Source organism: Pteropus vampyrus, unplaced genomic scaffold (assembly GCF_000151845.1).
Source record: "Pteropus vampyrus isolate Shadow unplaced genomic scaffold, Pvam_2.0 Scaffold194, whole genome shotgun sequence".
Lineage (NCBI taxonomy): Eukaryota > Metazoa > Chordata > Mammalia > Chiroptera > Pteropodidae > Pteropus > Pteropus vampyrus.
Genome location: NW_011888975.1, coordinates 1223378 through 1248418, shown reverse-complemented (window position 1 = coordinate 1248418; position 25041 = coordinate 1223378). Strand labels below are relative to the sequence as shown.

The 25041-nt window shown below is 47.8% G+C and overlaps 2 protein-coding genes across 2 annotated transcripts in view; one reads left to right on the top strand and one right to left on the bottom strand.

The window, feature by feature from the left end:
* VAMP4 (vesicle associated membrane protein 4) overlaps positions 1-10271 on the bottom strand; it is a 37655-nt gene extending 27384 nt beyond the window's left edge. The window contains exons 1-3 of the mRNA XM_011371708.2: positions 10098-10271; positions 7380-7499; positions 207-253 (exon numbers count right to left, since the gene is read on the bottom strand). Of these exons, the coding sequence (XP_011370010.1) occupies positions 207-253; positions 7380-7445 (113 nt within the window). The 5' untranslated portion in view covers positions 7446-7499; positions 10098-10271. The remainder of the gene's footprint in view (positions 1-206; positions 254-7379; positions 7500-10097) is intronic.
* Positions 10272-12429: 2158 nt separating this feature from the next.
* On the top strand, positions 12430-24932 carry METTL13 (methyltransferase like 13). The gene is made up of 8 exons (XM_011371707.2): positions 12430-13269; positions 14606-15365; positions 16611-16810; positions 18191-18386; positions 19543-19710; positions 20951-21166; positions 23070-23201; positions 24472-24932. The coding sequence occupies exons 1-8, from the start codon at positions 13117-13119 to the stop codon at positions 24744-24746; spliced, it is 2100 nt and encodes a 699-aa protein (XP_011370009.1). The 5' UTR covers positions 12430-13116; the 3' UTR covers positions 24747-24932.
* Positions 24933-25041: the final 109 nt, after the last annotated feature.

The window sequence follows — 25041 nt, the reverse complement described above, 5'->3', positions numbered from 1 at the left end:
AGAAAGCAGATCAGTGGTTGCCCGGGGACTGGGAGAATGACCAAGGGGCATAAGGAAACCTCTGAGGCTGTGGCTGTGTTCATTATTTGATTTTGGTGATGACTGCACAGGTGAACAGTATACACGTCAAAACTCACACTGTACACTTTACATGCATTTTATTATATGTCGATTAATCCCAATAAAGCAGTTAGAAAAATACTTACAGAAAAAAGTCCTCTTCTTCATCTGAATCATCTTCCAAAAGATTTCTCTGTCAAAAAAAAAGAAAAAAAAGGAAAGGCGAGTTTTCAGATCCAGAGGGCTCACAAACCGTCGGGGAGGAGGAGTTGGGCAAGCTCTGTGCTGGGGGAGGGATGACGTGCGTGTCACAGGGAGCTCAAAGATACAGAGAGAGCCTCATTTGCAGACTTTCCACTGATAAAAGAAAATGCTATAAAACCAGAATCATATGACTGACCACGAGGCAGAAAGGTCACTGAAGCTGGTGTGGGAGCTGCGGGCAGTCAGGAAGGACCAAGTCCCCCCTTCTTCCTGCCTTCCAGTCTCTCTTTCTTCGATATTCATTTAACGAACAGGCTTGAGCAGCTTCTATGTGCGAGGCACTGTGCTTTGAACAATACAGACAAGGTCTGAGCTCTCACAGAAAAATATCTGATGGTGATGAATGCTATGCAGAGAATTAAATCGGTAATGGGATAGAAAGTGACAGGGTGACTAATGAGATTAGGCTGTCATGGAAAATCACTCTCAAGAGGTGAAATTTAAGTTCAGATCCAAATGATAACAAAGAACCAACCAACGATCAGAGTAAGAGCATTTACTGCCGGCAGAGACTGGCTACTGCAGAATAAGCCTAGTGTCTTAGTTATCATAATAAATGTGAACAGTTTGAGTTCTATTAAAAACAAAAACTATACGTAATTAGACTAAAAAGATTCCAGCCGATATCTGTTTACAAGAAATTCATCTAAAACAAATGTCGAAAAGATGGAAAAAAAGAGGAAAGTCACATCAGCAAATTCTAAAAAAAGGTTAGAGTTAGCAACATTAATATAAAGGCATTAAATAATCCAATAAGATTTTACAGTGATAAAATGCACAATCGACCAAGAAGATTTAACAGCAATGAATGTTTTTACATTAACAATATAGCTTCAAAATATATTAAGCAAACACTACTCAAAATACAAGAAACTGATATGTTCAAAATTATAGGGAAGATTTAGCATATCCTTCAGAGATAGACTAAGATGACAAAAAATACAAAATATAGAACTTTGTACAGAGCAAATTTTATTTTCAATAATCCAAGAAATGGATAAGCCACAAGGGAATTTTAATAAATTCCCAAAACTACACAGGTCGCATTCTCCCGCATAATGCAATGGAAATTAAAAAACAAAAGGATATTTTAAAACACTTCTAATTAACATATTAAAATGTAAATGAAGCTTAAACTATTTAGAAATGAATGACTCTAGGAACATTATGGAACAAAATTTGTAGAATATGTTCACAGTAGTATTTAAAGAAAAATGTGACAAATATATTTATGAATTCACAAAGATTAAAAATATATGAAATAAGTATTTAACTTACCCACTCTTAAGGTGTGTAAATTATTCCTAAGCAACATAAAACCCCAAAAGTCTTAAAGTTAAAGATTAACGGATTTGATTGTATAAACATTTAAAACACGAAGAACACAAGACATTGATAAATGAGGTTAAATGGCAAGTAATAGATTGGGAAATAGAACTGCAACTTACTTTCACACCGAAAGTCTGATATATATTTTACATAAAGAGCTCTGACAAACCAGTGAGAAAATGACGCACTGTGGAAAAGCATCAGCGGAGAGGAAGGACAATTCCCAACAGAAGAAGAGCTGGCCAATGACCACACGAAAAGATGTCCAAAGTCAATAACATTCAGGGAGATGCTTTCATCGGTTCCTTCAACAAATATTTCTTGAACACTATTCTAGCTAATACGTAACAGATAATCAGTACGTTTATGGTAGTATTTGCGTTAAAGGTTGATGATACCGAAGATGAAATGTTTTTATTATATCTGTACAGTGAAAAACACACATGAAAACCAGTGTTTTTACACGCATTCACTGAATGCACCAAGTGCTTGAAACATAATATCGAAAAGGATAAGGGGACGCGATTCACCACTTCACACCCACTAGGCAGATGTTGGCGAGTGTTGGTGAGAAGCAGCTGGCGGTGGGGACGAACGTGGGGGGAGCTGAGCAGCCACGTGCTGCCGGCGGGAATGCGCAGCATGCACAGCCGCTTGGGAAAACGGCCTAGCAGTTCTTCACAAGGTGGCACAGAGTGATTCTAGTAGTGAGATTCAGCAAGTCTGCTCCTAGGTACTTGCCAGAGAGAAAGGAAAACACGTTCGCATAAAAACCTGTACGCGAACGCTCACAGCAGTGGTATTCACAGCGGCCAGGAGTGGCATCAACCCCAGATGTCTATCGATGGCTGAAGGGTAAATAAGATGTGGTTATTCGGGAATAAAAAGAAATGAAGTACTGAGCTATACTATGACGTGGAGGAACTCTGAAAACAGGCTGAGCCGAAGAAGCCAGCTACGAAAGACAACGTGGTACATGATTCCATTTACAGAAAATGTCTCGATTAACAAATCTATAGATGTGTGGTCGCCTAGGCCTGAAGGGATGAGGAGAATGGAGGGTGACTGCTAAAGGTACAGGGTGTCATTCCGGAATGATGAAAATGTCCTGAAATGGATGGCGGCGATGGCTGCACAAGGCTGTGAATATGCTAAACCTACTGAATTGTACACTTTAAATGAGTGAATTACATCTCAATAAAGCTGTTACCAGAAAAGTTTAATAGGAAAGAGGAACAAAACTTTAAAAGTTTTAAAGTGATTTATAGATGATTAGGCATCTCCCCCACCTCGGCTAGGTCCCACTACAGTCATCCAATCAGTTATCAAATTTCACGCTCTGACAGACATTCAAAAGGTCTCTAGTGAAACAGTCGATTGTGCTCAATGTTAATGTCCAATATCCTATTTTTACAATAAAATGTGGTAGTAGTCAACCAACAGCGTAAACGCAAAGCTCCATAGTTAGTCTCAGCAGAAGAACTGATTGAGGCTGTATAGTTTATGTAAAGCTTAATTTATAAAAGCTTACTAGCAATCTGTCTATTGGTGGATTCTACCTCCCTTCAAGAAAAAAACCTGTAGAATTAGAAAAAGGAGAAGACAAATGTTTCCTGTATTGTACTAAAAGGTACTTGCAAATCTTAAGAGGTTAGCAGTTGGACGGAGCGGATGATACAAGGTTCAGAGGTTGTGCAAAGAAGAAGTATGTTAAATGAAGTCGAGCAGACTAGACGCTCCAGAGGGGCAGAGACCACGCCCTTTCGTTTTCAGCACAATGCTCAGCACATAGTAGGTGGTCAATCAATATCTGTTGAATGAATCAGTAAATTAAGGACTAGCAAGAAGACAGGTGAGAGAGCTTCGGGTTGTGATAAAAAATAACACTGGGGCGACATAAGCACCATGGTGGAATGAGAAGACCCCTTTGTATCTTTCCTTAGACTTACAAGTCAGACAACTGTAATTCAACAAAGGATCCTCTGCGCAACACACAAACATGCCTGAGAAATCCACACATTGGTACATCTGATGGCGGGCGTACTGAGGGAGGCAGGATGGGAGTAAGGACAGGGATGGTGACTGCAGACGCAGTCTGGCACTGCTGCCACCCCAACTAACCCCCAGGTGGCGATGGAGGAATCGGGCTGCAGGCCTCACACCACAGCATGGGAGGTAAGAGGCGGATGCAGCCTGAGAAGTCAGTTCCTTCCTTCCCGCCCCCACCCAGGCCCCAATGCAGCAGAGCCTGGTGGCAGTGGCTGAGCTGCTTTACACAGCACAGCAGTCCCAGTGGCCATTTCTAACAAGGAGGCAGCGTCACGGACTTGTGAACCCACTTCCCTTCCCCACGCACTGTGGTGGGACCTGGCAGAGGCAGGCGAGATGCCTCAAATAGCACAGCGGGGCTGGCGCTGTTCGTAACGAGAACACAGCACTGGCAGCTTGCAAAACCAGTTCCCTGCCGCCCGCCACATGCCCACCATAGTGCCCTGGGACCAAGGAAACTTGGACACAAAAGGGATCACTCCGGTGGGTACGTGGTATTTTCAATGACTAAAGTGACAACAACCCTACTACAATCCTGGAAGCACAGGTAAGAGAAAACAGAAACTTGTGCTATAGCACCATCTACTGGAAAACAAAAGAAAGACTTCTACTTATCAACGGCTGACCTGTTAAAGTCAGCAAAACATATCCAAATGAAAACAGTATCTGAAGGAGAAAAGAGTTCACTACCTCAAATGCGCAGGCAGGAAAACAACCCAACAAGTACCATGAATAACCAAGGTAACATGGTAGCACAGAAAGAAAGTGAAGTCTCCAGAAACCGTATTCAAAGCCACGGAAGATTGTGATTTGAGTAACAGAGGATTCAAGATTATCATTCATGAAGAAACTGGAGATACAAGAAAACTCAGAAAGACAGTTCAATGAGCTAAGGAAGAAAAGCGAATAAAAGGAGTACTTTAACAAAGAGACTGAAACTATAATAAAAACCAAACAGAAATTCTGGAGCCGAAGAACTGAATAAATGAGATGAAGAATGCGTTAGAGAGCATTGGAAATAGAGCAGACTAGATAGGAGAAAAAAATTAGTGAGCTCAAAGATAGAAACCTAGAAATAATTCAGGTGGAAGGAGAGAGAACTAAGTTAAAAAAAATTGAAAGAAATTTATGAGAATTATGTGACTCCATTAGAAACAGCAATGTAAGGAAAATGGGTATACCAGAAGGAGAAGAGAGGGAGACGGGAAGAGAGAGCCTACTCAAAGAAATAATGAGAACTTCTCAAGCCTATGGAAGGAGGTGGCCATTCAAATACAAGAAGCTAACAGAACACCTTATTATTTCAACACAATAAGACTTTCTCTAAGACATAGTATATTACAACTGTCAAAAGTTAATGATAAAAATTCCCAAGGCAACCAGGGAAAGACTGTCACCTACAAAGGAAACCCCATCAGATTATCATCAGATTTTTCAGGAGAACCCTACAAGGCAGGAGACAGTAGGCTGATATATTCAAAATATTGAAAGAAAGAAACCGCCAGCCAAGAATAGTATATCCAACAAACATCCTTTAGGTATAAGGAGAAACAAATGCTTTCCCAAAAAAACCCACATAAAAAACTCCACACACTCACACACAAATAAACAAAAACAAAAGCTTTGGGAATTTACCAATCCTGCACTACAAGAAATGTCGAAAGGAGCTCTTTTACCAGAGACAAAAAGAAAACAGTATACAAAACTTTGAGTAAGATGACAGAAGCATGAAACTGCAACTCTGTTTCAGAATAGGGTATTAAACTCTTAATTACAACATAAAGGTTAAAGGGGGGAAAGTATGAAAAAGTAACTATAATTACTGTAATTTGGTAACCAACGCACAACATAAAAAGGGATAATTTGTGACAACAAAAACATAAAAGGGGAGGAGGGAAAGGACTGGACTTGTACAGGTGAATGAAGATAAGATGTAATCAGAAGAAAAAGGACTATGAGACATTTTATACAAACCTAATGGTAACCACAAGACAAAAATCCAGAACTGAGATACCAAACATAAAAATGGAAACAGTAGGAAAAAAACACAGAAAACCAAATTAAAAGAATAGACAGAGACACAAAGGAGAAGAAATAATGAGGGACACAGAGCAACCGGAAAACAAAAGATGAAATGGCTGTGGTAAGTCCTCATACAGCAATAATCGCACTAAATGTAAGTGGACTGAGCTCACCACTCGAAAGGCACAGAGGAGCAGGAGGAATTAAAAAATAAGATCCAACGATATCTTGCCTTGAGAAGACCCATCACAGCTCCAAAGGGAAACACAGGCTCAGAGTGAGGGGTAGAAGGCGATACTCCAAGCAAATGGCAACCAGAGAAAAGGGGATGTAGCCGTACTTATGTCGGACAAAACAGATTTCAAGACAAAAAAGGTGGCAAGAGACAAAGATGGACATTTTGTAACGATAAAGGGAACAATTCATCAAGAAGATTTAATACTTATTAATATATATGCACCCAACCTGAGAACACCAAAATATATAAAACAATTATTAACAGATCAAAAGGAGGAATTTGACAAAAGTACAATAATAGTAGGGGACTTTTAATGTCCCGCTTACAGCAATGATTAGATCATCTGGACAGAAAGTCAACAAGGAAATACTGGCCTTAAAGGACACATTGGATCAGATAGACTTAATTGACATTTATAGAACTTTCCATCCCAAAACAGGACAGAGAATACACCTTCTTCTCATGTGCATGTGGAACATTCTTAAGGCTAGACCAAATGTTGGGACATGAAACAAGTCTCAGTAAATTTATGAACCAGGCATATTTTCTGACCACAGATAATGGTATAAAAAATGGTATAAAACTGGAACTCTAGAGTATACAGATGTCGAATTATAAAACTGTACATCTGAAATTTATAAAATGTTATTAACCAATGTTAATAAATTAAAAAAAAGAATAACACTAATACCTTCCCTCAAAAAATATTTAATGCTTATTGTAAAAGTAACCTATCTACAATGTTCATATCAAATGTTGTCTTCCAAAATGGGGCATAATTTCTAGATTTGTACATATCTACATAGAATGTTCTAGAATAAATTAGAAATTGAATATTATATAACTACTACTCTGGATTCTGAGACAATTACAGGACAAGAATCCTTTATCTGCAGTTCGAAATCAAAAAAGTTCTGAAAAACCAAGAGATTTTGTTGGTCTGAGCCAAAACTCATTTGGAGGAAAACATAACCTGAACTGATGTTAGCTAATTTACTTACATTCTTTATTTATATAGTTAAAATAATCAGACATTTCACTGAGAAATACTAGTGTTTGGAGGTGCTACTCCAGACCCCCAAAAGCTGAACTTTTTAATATACACTGAACTACTTTTCTAAAATCTGAAAAATTCTAAATTCCAAGTCTATTTGGCTCTGGAGTTCTGAATAAAATATTGTATATTTATATATTCCCTTTGAAAGACTAGACAGAAGCTATGATCAATAATGGAAGCAGAATTCAGTTGAGTCACCAATTTAAGTAACATATACTTTTCAGTGTTTACTATGAAGGAAAATAGGATTAGAATATAAGCATAAACTTTAGATTTTTCTAAAAAATCTAAATTATTGACAAAGAAAATGAAAATATATTTTGAAACATTTTTTTTTAAAGCTTAAGATTTGGAACTTACCCTTTCACTTTTCACAGAACCAGTGACATCGTCGTCATTTAGGTGGCGCTTGAACTTGGGAGGCATATTTTTTACTCTAGAAGTATTCTTCTACTTCCCAGCAGAATAAGTATTCACCTCCTTAAAGGGAAAACAGATTCCATCAGGTCGGAACTTCAGACGGAAGGTAAGGCCGTAGGCAGAGCACGAAGCCCTGTGTGCTGGGGCCTCCTTCACGTCTCTGACTCTGACTACTCCCTCCTCACTTGCTCCACTGCAGGGTCCCTGGCCTCTGTGCTAGGTCTCAGGGCATAAAAATAGTTAAAACCACGAGAAAAATGGATGTAACTTTCTTAGAAGAACATGTGGAGGAAATCAGGGACAAAGAATTTATAAAACAAGAGAAGACTGTACAGGAGGAGGGAAAAGTAGGAGGGACCTTCCTGAAAATGAGACATTAAATGCTTTGGGATTTTAACTTGAAGTGAGAAGACAATGGAACACTTCCAGGTCTCAGATTTAGCTGCTTGGACAGTGATTCAGTTTCCTCATCTGAAAAATAGAGCTTTCTAGGCTTTTGCATCACTTTCTAGTTAGGATGGTCTAATCGGATACAACTGCAAAAACATTCTGTACACTGTAACAGTTTGTTCTAAAGCATAGCACTGGGTATTCCAAGAAAAGGGATGTTAAGTACTGTTCAACAAAACCAGTTTATTTTTTGCTACAGAAAGTCTCAAAGCCTTTTATGTGCTAATATGCATTGTGCTTTTCCAGGAAAATGCTTGAGTACGCAACAGACTCAATTTTCTTGAGAAAAAGCTGACTTATGCAAATATGAGTTTTCAGTAGCTTGGTCTAGAAGATGGATGAATAATGAGAATGGCTAACATGTGCCCGATGTTTCGCTACGCGCTAGGCACTGTGCTCAGTGACTTACATGCATTTTCTTTTAATCCTCTGAAGTCGGCACTAGAAAACTTAAGAGAAAGATAAGGCTGAATAAAGATAAGCAACTTACAGCGTTAGTCACTCTGCTCATAGAAAGAGCAGAAACACAGGCCTTAAAGTTAATCAATGGCTGTGCATGATCAGTTGTAATATTTATTTCAATTAGTTGCCCATCAGGTTATATCATTCTGTTCTAGAAAGACCACTTTCCTATAATAATCCAGCAGTCCTCTTTCCCCTTGCACAAGAAACTGAAGACAATCTTTAAATTAGTCAGTCTGTTGGTTGTTATACACTAAATAAATAAGTAAACAAGCCCAGAGTCCAGTTTCATAAACCAAATAAAAGTTATATTTTAAGTTGGCTTCTTGTCAAAACAAACTGATAGGCACTTTCCTTTGATAAGAAACGCTTCCCGACTAGAAATATAACCACGTGTAACAAAAACCAAATTCTTGCCACCTGAGTAGCAGCTCTAGCTTTCTGCATTTCACAATTTGTCATGTACATCTGGCCCATTTTATTCTTCATACTTTCAGAGTAATTCATTCACGCACAAATGTTACAGAATGCATGGAAAAACAAATGACAATAGACACAATTGAAGAACTTGAGCTTTTAATTATATCTGTATTTCTGTTTACATGTTAAACCCTACGAAGGGGCTGCCTCAACACCCCAAAGCAAATAATAGGCAAACTTACATAACATCTTTATGAAATATAAAGTTAAGCTACAAGATTAATGATGAGCAAACCCATATTCTGGTCCCATAATCCAAGGATCAGCTTCCTAAAGGCAAGAAACCAGCGTCGGATCAACAGAAAAGCCATGGGCAAACAGTAGGCAGATTAACTACGCAGATTAATCACGAACCACAGGGCGACTGATATTTGTACCAAACAACTCAGAAATAAACCCCACTCAGAAATTAGGCTTATACAGAGTCTACCTAAGATTTCTCCCGCGAAAAAGTACATATGCATTCAGGTGTTTGTGTCTAGGTATATATGTAAAAAAATCTTCATGATGCATTTCAACACTGAGGGCAGAACACCAGTACACGGTTCACTTAAAAAATGTCATCACCGTATGCTTCCTATGCCATCCGCATACGTTCACACTTTAATGTATGTATTTTTTGAAGAGGCAGCGCGTTCTCTGTTCAGTGGCTTTACACATACACTTCTAATCTGCTGTTTAATAAATGCTGGCTTTTCACTTTACGCAAAAAGCAAACAAAACACCCTACGTGTTTCGCTCCGCAAACGCTTGACTGTGGGCAGCGGGCTCCTCGTCCCCGTGCCCCGTCAGCAGGCGCGGCGGGCGCCTCGGGGGAGGCGGCCCGAGCTGGGCGCAGCCCGCAGGTGTTGCTCACGAAGCCGTCAGGGCACGATCGCCCGCAGCTGCCGGTCGCGAACGCAGCGCAGCCCGCGCGTCCTCCCTCCCGAGCCTTTTAAACGCCGACACGAGCCGCGCCCCTCCCGCAAGCAGCTCCGCTCCCCGCACGCCTCGTCGCCTCAGGTCTGCTGCTGCCGGGTCCCTGCGGCTGCCCCCCGCCCCGTCCCGGCTCGCGTCGCCCACGGCACCCTTCGCCCCCTCAGCCGGCCGCTCGTCTGCGTCCTTCCCCACGGCGCCCCGGCCGGGTCCCAGCCTCTCCCCGCTCGGGGCTCCCCCCAGCCCCCCAGGCGGGTCCCGCAGCGCGGCGCGGACGTTGGGGGGCAGGGGCGTCGTCTGTTTCCGTCCTCCGCGCACCGCCCTCCCCCGGGACCGGACGGGCGCCTGTACCTGGGGCTCCCGGCGAGCTGCGGGGAGCGCTCGGGCGGGAGCTCGGGGCTGCCACGGGCAGCGGCGGAGGAAGGTGGGGCGCGGAGGCAGTGGGCGCCCACCGGCGTCGGCCGCTTCGCCGCAGCTGCGCCCCCGCTCATCGAGGCCCTCGGCGCTCCGCGGCCCGGCGCCAGGCGGGGGGGCGGGGCCGCGACCGCCGAGCAGTCGATCCGCCTCGGCTCTCCACCCGCCGAGGCCCTGGCGGACGCGGGGTTTGGGCCAGGATCCCCAGGATTATAGTGTGCTTTCTATATGGGGGCTGGTCTCCGAGGTTCCATTCCGCCCGGGCGCGCTCGGAGGGCATTAGGGGAGAAGGACGCACCTGAGGAGTCCCTCGGGGCGGGGCGCCGAAGGCACGCTGGGGACTGGGCTGATGGGACCTTTACAAGGTAGTGCCTTCTGCGCGGTCCATCCCCCGGGCTAAGGCAGCCCAAGAGAAAAAGGGAGGCTCCAAGCCCGAGGCCTGCTTCGGATAGCCTAGGGTTTTCTGAAGTCGGGAGATCTGTGTGATCCCTTGTTTACGGAATCAGAGTTAGACTTGGAGAGATTGAGGGTTTCTAATCTTCATTTCAGACTTTAGGAATCTCTGGTCCAGAGAGATTTACTTGAGAGGTTGCACAGTTTGGGGCGAGGTCTCAGTTCTTTCCCCTGTATCCTTTAGAGGTCGAACCTAAAATAACTAGGTCCAGACTCTAGGCATGTTCTGCTCACTCCTCCTACTCCCCGCCTCACCCCACCCCTGCCTCCAAGTTGGCAGCATATTAAGCCTGCAGTTGCTGGGCACAGTAATCCAAAATTTGTTTTATTTGCCCACACATGCCCCGGCTGGATTGTTTTACTCATTTTTCCCCCTGTGACTTGTTTGCTACATGTCTTTTTTACTCATTATTTATGGTCTTCTGTTGATACAGTGTTTTGATGCATATTTAAGCCTAATTGAAGAGACTTTGGCTAGGGCACTGACTCTCAAGTTAATTTAGTAGTTGAATCACCTGAAAAGCCTTAAAAATGACTAATAACACACCTAATTGGCTTAAATTTACTAATGATAACATATTTTAGTCAAACCTTGAAAGAAAAGTTTCAAACAAGTATTTTAACAGTCAATGTTATATCTCAAGAATTTCTGCAATTTAAATGTTCATTGAATTGAATGAATCCTTGTGGGGGAGAGAAGGCGGAGGATGTTTTTTTTCTTCGCTATTGGGTAGCACTATAAGCACAGGGTCCTCAGCTGTCAAAAGTGCTTTCTGAAAGAACCATATCTCACTCATTAGCAACCCTGCATGCTGTGGTGGCTGAAGCCACCTGAGAGGCTCCTTTCGGTTCTCATTTTGCTTGGGTAGAGAGAAAATGTGAAGGCAAGAAGTGATACATGAAAATAGATCTTTCATGTTACTTGTAGAGGGCTTTTGGAGTAACCTTTTAAAATTCTGCAGTTGGAACCACATCCATTTTGACTTCACTCATACTTTAAAATAGTGGTTCTCAAAGTGTGGTCCCTGGACCAACATCATTAGCATTACCTGGGAACCTGGTAGAAGTGCAAATCCTTGGGCCCCACTATAGACCTGATGAATCAGAAACTAGGACTGAGGGCTCAGTAATTTGTGTTTTAGTAAGTTCTCCAGGTAATTCCTGATGCATGTCAAAATTTGAGAACAACTCCTTTGACCCAAAATTTAATTCCACTTTAGTCTGTTTAACTATTACCAGAGTCTATCTGGCTATCTATGCTAGTGAGGTCTGTAACAGCCCAGACTACAGATGCTCAATTCCAAGCCTATCTGCCCTCCTCAGTCTGTATATGTCTTCTGCGATTTATAGTGCTATGAAAAGCCAATGATGCACATATTTTACTCTTTTAAAAACAGCACCCTTCACAGGAACTTCCTTAGGATATTAGGATGAGCATTTTAAAGTACAGTATGTTCATTTACACATAAAAATAAGCAGTAGTAAGTGACATCAGAATGACAAGCTAAGGAAGCAGGTTATCAAAATGGATCTTAAACGGTATATACTGTGCTTTGAGGGGAGAAAGAGGAAGAGTAGGCACCTCTGAATACCTATTCTTTCCCCTTGAATTTTCATGTTATTACATTACTAATAGTGAAAACCTGTATCTGGTGCAGAAAACGTATAGCAAAGTGCCATTTTTCTCCATATTAAAACTGAATTACACAAGTGGTTGAACTAAGGCGGGAGTGGAGCGGGAGATGCAGAGATAAACGGCTAGGATGGGCAGTTTTCTTATGCTGTGGATCGGCTCTGCTCAACCCTTACCTCACTTCATTCTACAGGTTTTTCTTTTCGGAGGGGGGAACCCCTCCCTCCAGAGCGCAACCCCCGGCCGCACTCAGCCCCTGTGTGGCTCATGGTCAGAACTGGTGAAGAGGCTAGGAAACGAAGCGCACTCTCCGCCGATGCTGGAGAGCCCAGACCAGAGAAGCCAGCCCTTGCCCGGAGCTTGGACCCGAGACCAGAACCCGCACAGCAGGCCACTTCCGCTCGACTCTGGCTCGCGGGCCCGCCCCCTTCCGCCTCACGTAAATAAACGCTCGGCGCCCGCGACGCAGCCAGTGTGAGGCGAGCGCGTCGCAACCAGTGAGGTGTCAGGAACGAAAACCAATGGCCAATGAGATGCTGGGATGGCTTGGGCGGCCGACCAATCGCGAAGCCTCGCACCCGGATGTGCTTACCCGTTCTAAAACCCAGCTCTGAGAAAGTGAGGGGTTCCCCACGTGGGGCTGAGGCTGTGGGCGCGGGTGAGAGGCTGAGCGAGTGTTAGGTTCAGTGTCTCCCGCCTGCGATTGGCGTGTAAGGTTCATTCCTTTAGGTTTTGAGTGGGAGAGAAATCAATGTGGCTACTGGTCGGTAGAAAGAATTCCCACCGCAGTGTCTCGGAGCCAGCGGGTGGGGAAGCCCCTCCGTTGGTACCTCACAGGGAATAGGACTGTGTTGAAGACGCAGTGGGAGTATGAATCTCTTACCTAAGAGCTCCAAGGAGTTCGGCTCCGTTGACTATTGGGAGAAGTTCTTCCAACAGCGAGGAAAGAAAGCTTTCGAGTGGTATGGAACTTACCTGGAGCTGTGCGGGGTGCTGCACAAATACATCAAACCCCGGGAAAAGGTAAGCGCAGCCTGGCAGCGCCGTGTGGGTCTGTTCGGGAATATGGGTCTTGCCTACCAAGTAATCCTACACATGATAGTGACAGGTGTGGGAGCCCTAACGGGGCCCATAATTTCAGGTTTCTATGCATCGTTCCGACTAAAAGGCAATTACAAAACTTAAAGGTTTTCAGGTAATAGACCTCCCGCCCCAGCTAATCCTTCAATTAATAATCTCATCGGAAGTTCTTTAGTAACTCAACCTAAATATCGCCTCCTAGAGAAGAAAGTGTGCGTTTCTGTCACTATGCTTCCCCGTGGAGGGGGCAGCAGCTATGGCTTGACTGATAAACGAATGCTAAAGGGCTCTGTTATCAAACGGTTGTTGCTGGTCCGCTGAATTTTGGGCGTGTGCTCAGCCCTTAAAGCTACGAAAGCATCAAGACATAAAGCCTGGGCACATCCCAGAGGTGAAAAGTGCTAAGTACAGTAACAAGTTTGACAGAGGTGGGGTTGTATTGGAAGTAGAGAAGGAAGAAAGGCAGAGGGTGTGTGTCTGTGTGTGTGTGTGTGTGTGTGTGTGTGTGTGTGTGTGTTCGTGTGTGTGTGTGCGCGCGCGCGCGTTCGTTCGTGTGTTTGTTCAGTAGCTGAGTTCTCATAAGAAACTTCTGAGCTGAATGGTGGTACATGCATTCTGCAGATGGGGAAACTAAGGCGCTGAGAGCCAGTTTTTTGCCCAAGATCATACATGTAGTAAGTGGTCACATGGGAATTTAAAGTCAGGCCCATCTAGTTCCAAAGCTTATGCACTTCTCATTGTACCGTGCTTTTCCAGAGATGGTGACATCGGGGCAGAATTTTGAAGGGTCAGTGGGAGATTGCTCCACAGAGGGAGGCAACACCCTGTGTTTATGCTTGCTTCAGGAAATAGCAGTATATCATGAGGAGGAGCCAAGGGCCTGAGGGGAATAGGATTATGCCAGACTAGGTTTTCAACAGTAAAACAAATAGATTTCAACTGTAACTATTGCATTTGGATTCTGTGACTTCCTGTCAGTTCTTGAGTAATTGGTTGTTTCAGAGGAAAGACCAACCATGAGTAGTTTGTTTCTGCAATACAGAAAACTTATTTTCCCATAACTAGCACTGTCACCGAATGTGGTTTTCACCGTGAGTCCTGTAACCATTGGTGTTCCAAGATGGAGCCTAGACTCAACCCGGTGGTAGTGCTGTCTCCTGTGACAGTATTATCTCCCCCTTTTGAAAACATGCAGCAGCCAAGGCGAGACTTGATTCCTTGAAGCACGTGAAGCTCATTCCTTTGCCTTGGTCACCTCCAGCGTGTTGGTTTCCCCCAGGTGCTGGTGATTGGATGCGGTAACTCAGAGCTAAGCGAGCAGCTGTATGACGTGGGCTGTCAGGATATAGTGAATATCGACATCAGCGAGGTCGTCATCGAGCAGATGAAGGAACGCAATGCCAGCCGACGGCCCCAGATGCGCTTCTTGAGGATGGACATGACACAGATGGAGTTTCCTGATGGCTCGTTCCAGGTGGTGTTGGACAAGGGCACCCTGGATGCTGTCCTGACAGATGAGGAGGAAAAGACCCTGCAGCAGGTGGACAGGATGCTGGCTGAGGTTGGCCGTGTCCTGCAGGTGGGCGGTCGCTACCTCTGCATCTCCCTGGCTCAGGCTCACGTCCTGAAGAAAGCAGTGGGTCACTTCTCTCGGGAGGGGTGGATGGTGAGGGTGCACCAGGTGGCCAACAGCCAGGACCAGGTGTTGGAAGCAGAGCCTCGGTTTCCTCTGCCTGTCTTTGCCTTCATCATGACCAAGTTCAGGCCAGTCCCCGGCCCCGCCCTTCAGATCTTTGAGCTGTGTGCTCAGGAGCAGGGCAAGCCTGTGCGGCTGGAGAGTGCCGAGCGGCTGGCTGAGGCGGTGCGGGAGCGGCAGCAGTATGCCTGGCTGTGCAGCCAGCTGTACCGCAAGGCTGGGCTGGGGAATGTGTCCCTGGACTTGTGCAGTGGGGACACGGGGGAGCCACGCTACACCCTGCACGTGGTGGACAGCCCCACTGTGAAACCATCGCGGGACAATCATTTTGCCATTTTCATCAGTGAGTTGGAATTGGACCCCCTCTTCCCTGGAGGGGCTGGGGTGGGGCTTCGGTGGCTGGGTATGCCTTGGCTGGTTCCACCTCGCAGGGGACGGTACTTTTCAGAGGTTAGACAAGCCAAGGCGAGAGGAAGGGACAGCAACGGCTCCTGGCTATCTGCTTAGATTCGAAGCTTGTTTCTTCTCATCTTGCATTGCAAAGGCTTGACGAGGTGGGAGAATGGGGTGGTCAGGGAAGGGAGAGAAGTAACAGAGAAAGAGAAGTCACACTGTGGAGATGTTAGTTACTTTGTAACAGTACTGGAAAAGATGCTCAGGGCTCTGCAGTCTGTGCGCTGGGAGACCTGGGAAGGCCCCGGGGGAGTTGTGGAAGTTGCTGTCCATCTGCTGAATTTAGACAGCACAGAGAAGTGGCTAAAAAAAGCCCCGGAACCAGACTGTTTGGATTCCAGTCCTGGCCCAGTCACTTCCGGGTGGTGTGACATTTCTCACTGTGCTTCAGTTTCCTCGTCTGTAAAATGAGAGCGTAACTACCTTGTGTAGTCGTGAGAAGTGTAAAAGCACCTGGGACGGTGCCTGGCATGCGATAAGTGCTTTTTAAACGTTAGCATTGTTATTGAAGGGTAAATGATACCAGATTTACCTTAATAGTCATCAGAAGAGAGACTGGGAGGGAATGCTTTCAAAAGTAGAAAATTTTAGACAAATGCAAGGTGTTGATATGGTCGTGCTGGTCATTTGACGACTGAGCCTTTTTCCCAAGTATTTTGCAGTCCCCACTGTCCACCTGTGGGAACGAAGAGTGCATTGGGCATGAGCATGGAGTCTGGGGCTGGATGCCGGGGTTTGCCATTAATTAGCTGTGTGAACTTGGGCAAGTAGTGTAACTTCTGAGTCTCAATTTCCTCATTTATATGATGGGAACAATAATGCCACCCCTATCCCGGGCTATTGTGAAGGTTCGATTTGTTTCTATTCGTTAACTGCTTGGAATAACGCCTGGCACGTAGTAAGCGTTAGTATTATTGCTACTTTCCTTGCACCGGGTACCTGCCTCCCTCCCTTCCAGACCCTTGGTCCTGCCCCTGTCTGATGGCTGCTTTGCTCTAGGCCTTGTGCTCTGGGGAGTTGACGGCCCCTTAGTGGGTCACAGTTGGAAGGGATGCTGGGCCTGGGCAGGGCTGGCTTTCTGCCACATGGGTTACATCCTCTCTAGGACTCCCTGTAACCAAGTGCCTGTTTCTAGTCCCCCAGGGTCGGGAGACTGAGTGGCTTTTTGGCATGGAGGAGGGCCGGAAGCAGCTAGCGGTCAGCGCCGGCTTCAGGAGGCTGATCACAGTGGCCCTTCACCGAGGTCAGCAGTACGAAGGCATGGACAGCATCCAGGCCGAGCTGTCGGCCAGAGTCATGGAGCTGGCCCCGGCCGGGATGCCCGCCCAGCAGCAGGTAACAGCCCTGGCAGCAGCTTTCATGGGTCTCTGGGGAAGTCACCTTAGCAACCGGGAAGGCAGACTGTGTCTTGGAAGGAGCTGGGATGAGCTCTGTGACCCTAGTCTGTTCCTGGAGGGCATGCCAGCAGCCACTGCTAAGTGGCTAGAAATCTCGTTCCCTGGCCCCCGGCCGTGGTGGCACGGATTGAGACCACAGGGGCATCTGTGTCTGGGGGCCTCTCGGGCTCCGCGGAGACAGTGTGAGGGAAGTGCTGTCCACCTTGCAGACTCTGGCTCTCGCTCTGCGGATCGCTCAGACTGTGTGTGTTTCCCCACTTTTGCACAGGGCGTCCTTGGCCATTTTGCTTCTTAGAACCATCGTTATCTGAGGGTAGGATGGGAAAAGGCCGAAACAGTCGCTCAGCATGATTTTTAGGATATTAGCGTTGCCATCCGGTGTTTTACTGGGAAGGAAACAAGATTTTTGCCAAAATGATGATACCGTCTGTCTTCTGCCATCCTGGCCATAAGACAGGATACTTGACAGGTGACTGTACTGCAAAGACTTTATCCCTCTTGATAGAGGGCGAAACCAAGGTACCTGGAAGCTCGGTGCTACAGTAACAGCTCGGAACAGAACAGGCTCCCGGGTCCCCAGCCTGGGGTTCTGCTCGCTGGGCTGACCTGTGCTCTCTGGTGAATGGTTGATGCTTCCCGGCAGACCCTGGGGTTGGCGTCCACCTGGGAGAGCGCCTCCTGTGGGGGCTGCATTCGCGACCTCCTCTCACCAGTGCTTGTGTCTCTGCAAGTCTGGTGATTACTAACTGCTCAGGGAGGTCTTTAGAAAGAAATAGGTGTAAAGATTGGGAAGAGAAATGGAAAAGTTTAGGGGGGAAACGTGTTTTTCTTTTAATTTTTCCCTCCCGTTTAGAACAAAGGGAGGAAAAGGTGGGCGTAACTGAGGGGAGGGAGGCGTTTCTCCACGTTCCGTCAGACTGCTTGTTTCCTCTGGACTTTGTTATCTTACGCTGTTCACGTTCTTCGTCTCATAATCATAGTCTTCCTGGTTGGGGGGGTCCCCCCTGGCTTTAATTGTTCCGCACTGTTGAGAGTCCTTTCGAGGATTACCGTTGAGAAGCTCGCATTTTTCTTGGGGAGAACCGGCTGCATGTCACTCATGGTTTTGGGGATCAGTTGGTTTTCAGAAAGGTGAATTAAACCTTTTGCGATCCGCTCAGAGGGCCCTGAGAAGCACTTTACTAGAGTGGTGGGCCTTGGGTTGTTCCTGCCCGGAACCTTTGAGCGAGGGTTCCTCCTGGACACGCGGGGAGGGCTTATGATGGCCCGGACTCCCTAACGAGCCAGTGTTCTGACCACATCCCTGCTTTCCCTTCAGGTGCCCTTCCTGTCTGTGGGAGGGGACATTGGCGTCCGGACCGTTCAGCACCAAGACTGCAGCCCCCTGAGTGGTGACTACGTCATCGAGGATGTGCAGGGGGACGATAAGCGTTACTTTCGGCGGCTGATCTTCCTTAGCAACAGGAATGTGGTGCAGTCGGAAGCCCGGTTGCTGAAGGACGTGTCCCACAGAGGTGAGGCGTCAGAGGCCTGGCGGTGGGACCCGAGTGGACGTGGCATGGCCTGTCGCTTTGGGGTGGTCAGAAGGACCTGGGAGCTTGGCCGAGATGTAGGACAGACCTGGATACCGGTGACCAGAGGCGCGGGGCTCTGCGGCTTCTCCTCGTCCCCTCTGGACTCTTAGGGCGTGAGTGGCCGCAGCAGAGCAAAGACGTGTGTCGTGCTCTGTGTCCCGAGCAGAGCCTGGCTGTGAAACAGCCAGGAGCAGGGGCAGTGGCTTACTGCATAAGTGTGACCGTCGCTTCAGTGCCTGCAGTGAGAAGGCCACCGTTCTGCAAGGTGCTCCGCGTGTGTCCATGTATTAATTGGGCAGGCCTCAGCGCCGGGAGCAGAAACATGGACCGTAGGGCCAGCCCTGCCTGACTCCATAGCGCCACCCTTTGGCACCTGCTTCCCCGGGCTTTGGAGTTGGTGGGTGCCTCAGAGGGCACGTAGGCCAGCGCTGTTCAGTAGAACTTTCTGCAGTGGAGGACGAGGAAGTTGTCCTCTGTTCATTCCTACTGCCCGCGTGGTTCGGTAGAATGATGCTGGCGTCGGAGACAGGCAGTCCCAGGTTTAAGTCCTGGCCTCACCGCCTGCTGATTCCGGGCCTAATTATTGTCTTCGGATCCTCAGGTTCTCCGTCTGGCAATAATCGGAATTACAGGCTCGTCATAGGAGCTAAAAGAGTTAAAGTCCTTGTACAGTGGGGGTGATTATTAGCTTTAAGTCCTCCTTTCCTACAAGTTTATGAATAAATGTTTCTCTGTGGAGAGGGACCAGGACTCCTCAGCCTTTCGGGTGCGTCTGCCTTTTTCCTTCTCCGACTCTGCTCCCCACTGGTGTGTGTTGAATGTTTAGCAGCCATCTCTTTGGGGGAGATACAGTCCTGACGTGTACTGTTTGCCAATTTCTGTGGCATGAAAATGGCCGCCATGGCTAGGTTTCAAGCCACCAACATGTCAGTTGGATCACACAATTCCTGCATTTTAAGCAATCGGTTTAAATTGTTTAAATTGAGTAGGGTCGAGCCAGCTGCAGCACACTGTCGCTCGTGTGGCTTGCTGTCCGAGGAGCAGCGTTCTCAGCATAGGACTTCATTCGTGTACCCCCTCTCTTTCTCACATTTAGCCCAGAAGAAACGGAAGAAGGACAGGAAGAAGCAGCGGCCTGCTGACACTCCCGAGGACCTCCCCGCAGCCCCAGGGCAGGCCATCGATAAGAGCTACCTGTGCTGTGAGCACCACAAAGCCATGGTCGCCGGCCTGGCCTTGCTGAGAAACCCGGAGATGCTCTTAGGTGAGGGAGTCGCCACTGCCTTGCACGGCGGGGAGCGCGTGAGGTCGCCGAAGCCGGCAGAGCCAGCTGCCTTGCAGTTTCTAGCGGTGGTTGTAGGCCGACGAAAGCATGCACACGCGTGTCTTTCTTACTCCTAAGCTCACGGCCATCCGAATAACTCTTCCCCCAAAGTCAGATTGTAATCTTGTTGTGTGTTGATGTCGAAATTGTTTTCTTGTTTATTTTAAAAATTAAGGTATAGAATACATGCAATGAGATACGTAAACTACACATTCTTCAGCTATTCAGCTTGATGGGTTTTTGCACATGTTTATACCCACGTAACCAGATGGAACATTTGACAGTCACGTGTCTGGAGAAATACCTTTGCACTTGAGGATTCCTGGCTTTTCAGGAATGTGTGGTTTGAAGGCCAGGTGCAATTCTATCTTGAATTTTTACTTTAAAAAATCCATATTACAGGTAGTGCAGTCATCGCCCTATCACTAATGACAGGTTTGGATCGGCTAGCATGGTAGCAGAAATGTTCATGTGTCTGTCTGCGCTTGTAACCGTCTTCACCCCAAGACCCCGAGTGTGTCTTAGGGAAACACCTGCCCTCTCGGCCTGTGTCGGCATTGATGTGTGTCCCTGGAGGCTCGGTTCTTGTATTCAGTCCTCAGGGTCTGTCTCCTTTGGTGATTCCTTCTTGTTTCTCGTCTTCCCTCCATCCCTCTCTGGTTGCTGTGGCTTCTCTGTGCTTAGGTCTAGAATTTGGGCCTTGTTTTCCTGTGATTTCTGGAACTCGGATGGATTGCCCTGGCCTGGCGATGTGGCCGAGAGGGCAGCTGCGGCCTGTGAGTGGAAAGCTGGACGGAGGGCGTCGCATCTGTACTGCCCTGTGGTCGTGAACCAGGTGTAGGCCGTTGTTCCTTCTGTTTCTTAGAGGGGTCTAATCACGCTTACGGTGGGGACTCTTGATGTGATATCAGCCAAGTGCTTTGGGATTTTTAAGGGGCCGTAAGAATAACACACAGGTTCATCATCTGAATCTGGTAAAGGAGGGATTATGAGGCTGGGGTTGAGGTTTCAGATGTCAAATTAACTCTTAAATTTCTGTGGTGAGACAGGGAAGCCAGATCCCTCACTTTGAATTGCTGGGCAGTGCCAACAATCTGACTCCCTCTTTTGCCCTCCCGAGGCTACTACCGAACTTTCCAGTGAGCACATGGTATAATGCCGCTTTATTCCTTTGTTACAGAGACTCCCCTGGCATTGCTGGTGGTAGGCCTGGGCGGAGGCAGCCTCCCCCTCTTCGTCCACGATCATTTCCCAAAGTCCTGCATCGATGCTGTGGAGATCGACCCCTCCATGTTGGAAGTGGCCACCCAGTGGTTTGGCTTTTCCCAGAGCAGCCGGATGAAGGTCCACATTGCAGACGGCCTGGACTATATTACCAGCCTGGCGGGAGGAGAAGGTACTGCTGTTGAAGAATTGGAGGGGTGTCAAGGGAAGAATGTGCCACGGTTTCTGGGCCTGCGAGGGCCTCTGGACTTCATCTGTAAGAGGGTGGCGTCAGCAGCATCGTCGTCTTTCCCCGTTGGTTTGTTGGCGTGTTTATTCGGCACATAGAGTGCCAGCCACGTGCTCTGCGCAGCGCGGGGCTTGGGGTGTAGCCGCAGGTGAAACGGACTGTTTCCTGCCCCATCGGCCCTGACACGCCAGGGGCTGCTCTTCTGACCCTGTCACTTTGCCACCCCGTCTCCATCCCAGGAAACCTGAAGTCCGTAGCTGGATGAGGAAGAGGGGAAGGAAAGTTGAGGTCTGTGTTAGAAGGTGTTTTTTCTGCATCTTCCAGCCAGAGGCGAAGCCAGAAGTAGAGCAGGACACCACTGTAGTCCACTGGTGGTTCTAAACCTCGGGGACATTTAGCAGTATCTGCAGCCATTTTTTTGGTTGTCGCTATTGGGTGGAGGCGCTTCTGGCATCTGGTGGGTAGAGACGAAGGATGCTGCTAAACCCCCTACAACACACAGGACAGCCACTGGTGACAGTGAATTACCTGACCTAAATGTCAGTAGTGCAGAGATCGAGAAACCCTGAGGCCGCTGCTCCCCGGGGGGAAGTCTGGTAACTCTAGAAAGGGAGATGTCAGGTTGGTTCGGTCCTGAGTGAACCTGGGGTCTCGGGCCACCCACCCTTCCTGGTCTGCTCATTCCACAACAGGTGCTCTGTCCTCGCTGGATTAGAGTACCGTCTGGGAAGGTGTGGCAAACCAGGATGACAGTTTGGTGTCCGGATGAGGATATTTGGGGATGGGGTAAACAGATGCTGCCTTATTTTCATTGCAAACTGAACTGAACCACATTAGAGTTTCACAGATTTCGTCTCTGAGGCTGGGGCCACTTGGGGCTCAGGCTCGAGACAGCTAATACATGTGAAGCATTTAAAACAGTGCCAGGCATGTGATAGGGACTCAGCAGCCTTGATCTCTAACCACCAGCACCTTTCGGATTGATTATTGGAGGGCTCAAGGCTGCAACTGTTGTCCTTGGACTGTCATGAGCCAGAATGTTCTGTTCCGAAGAAACCACAATTAGATGTGTGCTATGAACAATGATGGGCATGCAGTAGCCCAAGTAAATATTTATTATGTGATCATTATTTTGGTCTCGAAGTTTGCTAAAAATAAGTCAGTGGTATTGCAGGCCACTTGTAAAATGCTGTTATTAATGAGACTGTTATTAAAGAGTGGATCCAGTTCTTCATTTTCTCACTCATTTAGCAAAATCATTTCTTTGAGCCAGCTATTGTTCAAGTAACTAGAAAAGATACACTGAGTTTGATCTGAGAACATTTTCTCCTAGGAGGCAACATATGTCGAGTTAAGTTGAAGTTGCCATTTTCTGGGTCAGCCCTTAGAGGCTTGGACAGCTGCCCTGTCGGGATCAACGGGCCTCAACTCCGACTGCATTTAGAATTACCTGGGGGCTAAAGAAAAATAGGGGCTCCCTCTTCCCCTCCCCATCTGCTCCCTGTCACCGTGTGGGTTTTAACTCAGCGTCAGGACAGGGGCCCAGGCTCCCCAAGTATTTGGAAGCTTCATGTCCTGCCAACAGACAACTTTTCACCAGCTGGTCATCATGCAGAGGAGATGAGGTGGAGGCCTCGTCCCTAACGGGGGTACTCACAGCACAACCCCGACAATGACTCCCCCGAGGGTGGCATCAGTGCCCTTGACAGGCGAACCACATCCTCCGTGTTCTCCTTCTGACAGCCCCTTGCGCCCACCACAGGCCACAGGAGAGATGAAATGTGGGAATGTAAATGGCATTGCTTTATCCAGCCCAGACAAAAACTCGGTTGCTTCTCTTTCCCAGCACGGCCTCGCTACGACGTCATAATGTTCGACGTAGACAGTAAGGACCCCACCCTGGGAATGAGTTGTCCCCCCCCAGCGTTCGTGGACCAGCCCTTCCTGCAGAAGGTCAAAAGCATCTTGACTCCCAAAGGTATGAAACGAAAGGTTGGGATTGGGGGCTGGATGGGTCCTGGAAAACATTTTTTTTTTCTTTTTAATGAAAAATGCATTATAAACATGTTGCTCGATCAGTTAGTTTAAGTCGAACATACCCATTCACTAGCAGCAGACAGAACATTTCCAGTTTTTCCAATGTCCAGTCCTACCTCCTTTCAGTGGCCCAGCCTGCCCTCGGGGGTAGCCGCTCCCCTGACTCCTGTCAGCACAGCTTAGTTTCGCCCATTTTTCTTCGTGTAAATGGAATCGTACGGACCGTCGCCTTTAAGTTTCTGTGGCCTTGCGCTGAACGTGATGTCCGTGAGATTCGGCCGTGGCGTTGCGTCTCCAGGGGTCCTGTCGTTGCTGTGCAGCGGCATGGCGGGACCGTAGCGGTGTCGGCTTCTCCGTTCCGCCGTTGGTATGTGGTGTGTCCTGTTTGGAGCTTCCGTAAGGAGTGCCACCCTTGGCGTGCCCGCGGGAGCCTCTCGGCGAGGCGTTTGCAGGTCTGCCGGGCTGACGTGTGGAGTTGCCACTGCTGGATCCCAGGTGGCGCGTCTGCTCAGCTTTCGCAGATGCCGCCACTCGGTTTTACGAAGTGGCGATAGTAATTCCCGTTCCCACTGGCGTGGCTGCCGGCCGAGTTCTTCCCACGCGCCCTGGACCGTGTTATTTCATCGTCACCACGGCCCATTTTCAGATGAGCGGACCGAGGTGAAGAGGCTTGTCGAGGTCACAGCCGGGGCTCCAGCCCCCGGGCTTGTGAAAGCTGCAGCTCAATCCAGGTGCTCACGCCTCCCAGGTGTTTTGATGTGGTGACAGGTATTGTGGTGAACAGTTGATTTAGAACCTAAATTGTCACAAGTCAAGATACTCGGGACTGTCTCACTGGCTGATAAATGCTGCATGGCAGGAACATGGCGTGCCTGTGGGGTCGGTACGTTCTTGCTCAGGGTCATTCGTTACTTCTTTCTCAAAGCAATTCTTTGGGAAACTGAGGCAATGACCACGGTACCATCATTTGTTAGTGGCGCAGACGAGCAGGGAATTAGGCTGAAGGCGCCTCATGGTGCACGTGGTTCCTGTGCTTTTCTGTTTCTCCGTTTGTGCCGTGTGTCCCCTGCCAGCTGCTGCTGCCGCCGGTGCGTTTCTTAGGCCACCAGCCTCCCTGGGGCAGGAATTGGTATTTTCCGCAGAGCTGACCCTTGTCTCCGACATGTCACCTGATCTGTGGTCATTCTGACTCTTTCCTTCCCACCCTACAGGTGTCTTTATCCTCAACCTCGTGTGCCGAGACTTGGGGCTAAAGGACTCAGTGCTGGGTGGGCTCAAGGCGGTGTTCCCCCTTCTGTACGTCCGGCGAATCGAGGGGGAAGTGAACGAGATCCTGTTCTGTCAGCTGCACCCCGAGCAGACACTTGCCACGCCAGAGCTGTTGGAAATGGCCCGGGCCTTGGAGCAGACCCTGAGGAAGCCAGGGAGGGGTTGGGACGACACGTATGTCCTGTCAGACATGCTCAAGACTGTGAAGATCGTGTGACCGCTGGCCTTGCAGTCTTCCCGGCTTCCTGCTGGCCTGACCTTGGGCTCGCAGCTGGCCAGAGTGAAGAAAGCACAGTGCTTTCAAGCCGCGTATTTTTCTTGGTTTCATACTCGACTGCGTGCGACCTCCAGCTTGCTGAGGTTGCCCGACGATCTGGGAAAATAAAGACGTTTTCCCATCCTGTCCTCTTCAGGACCTCTCGGTTGCTCGCCTGTGCCTCCTACACCGTGTCCTTGAGTAGGACCCCTGCCGGAAGCCCCGACGGACGCCAGCGCCCTAATGCACGGGCACC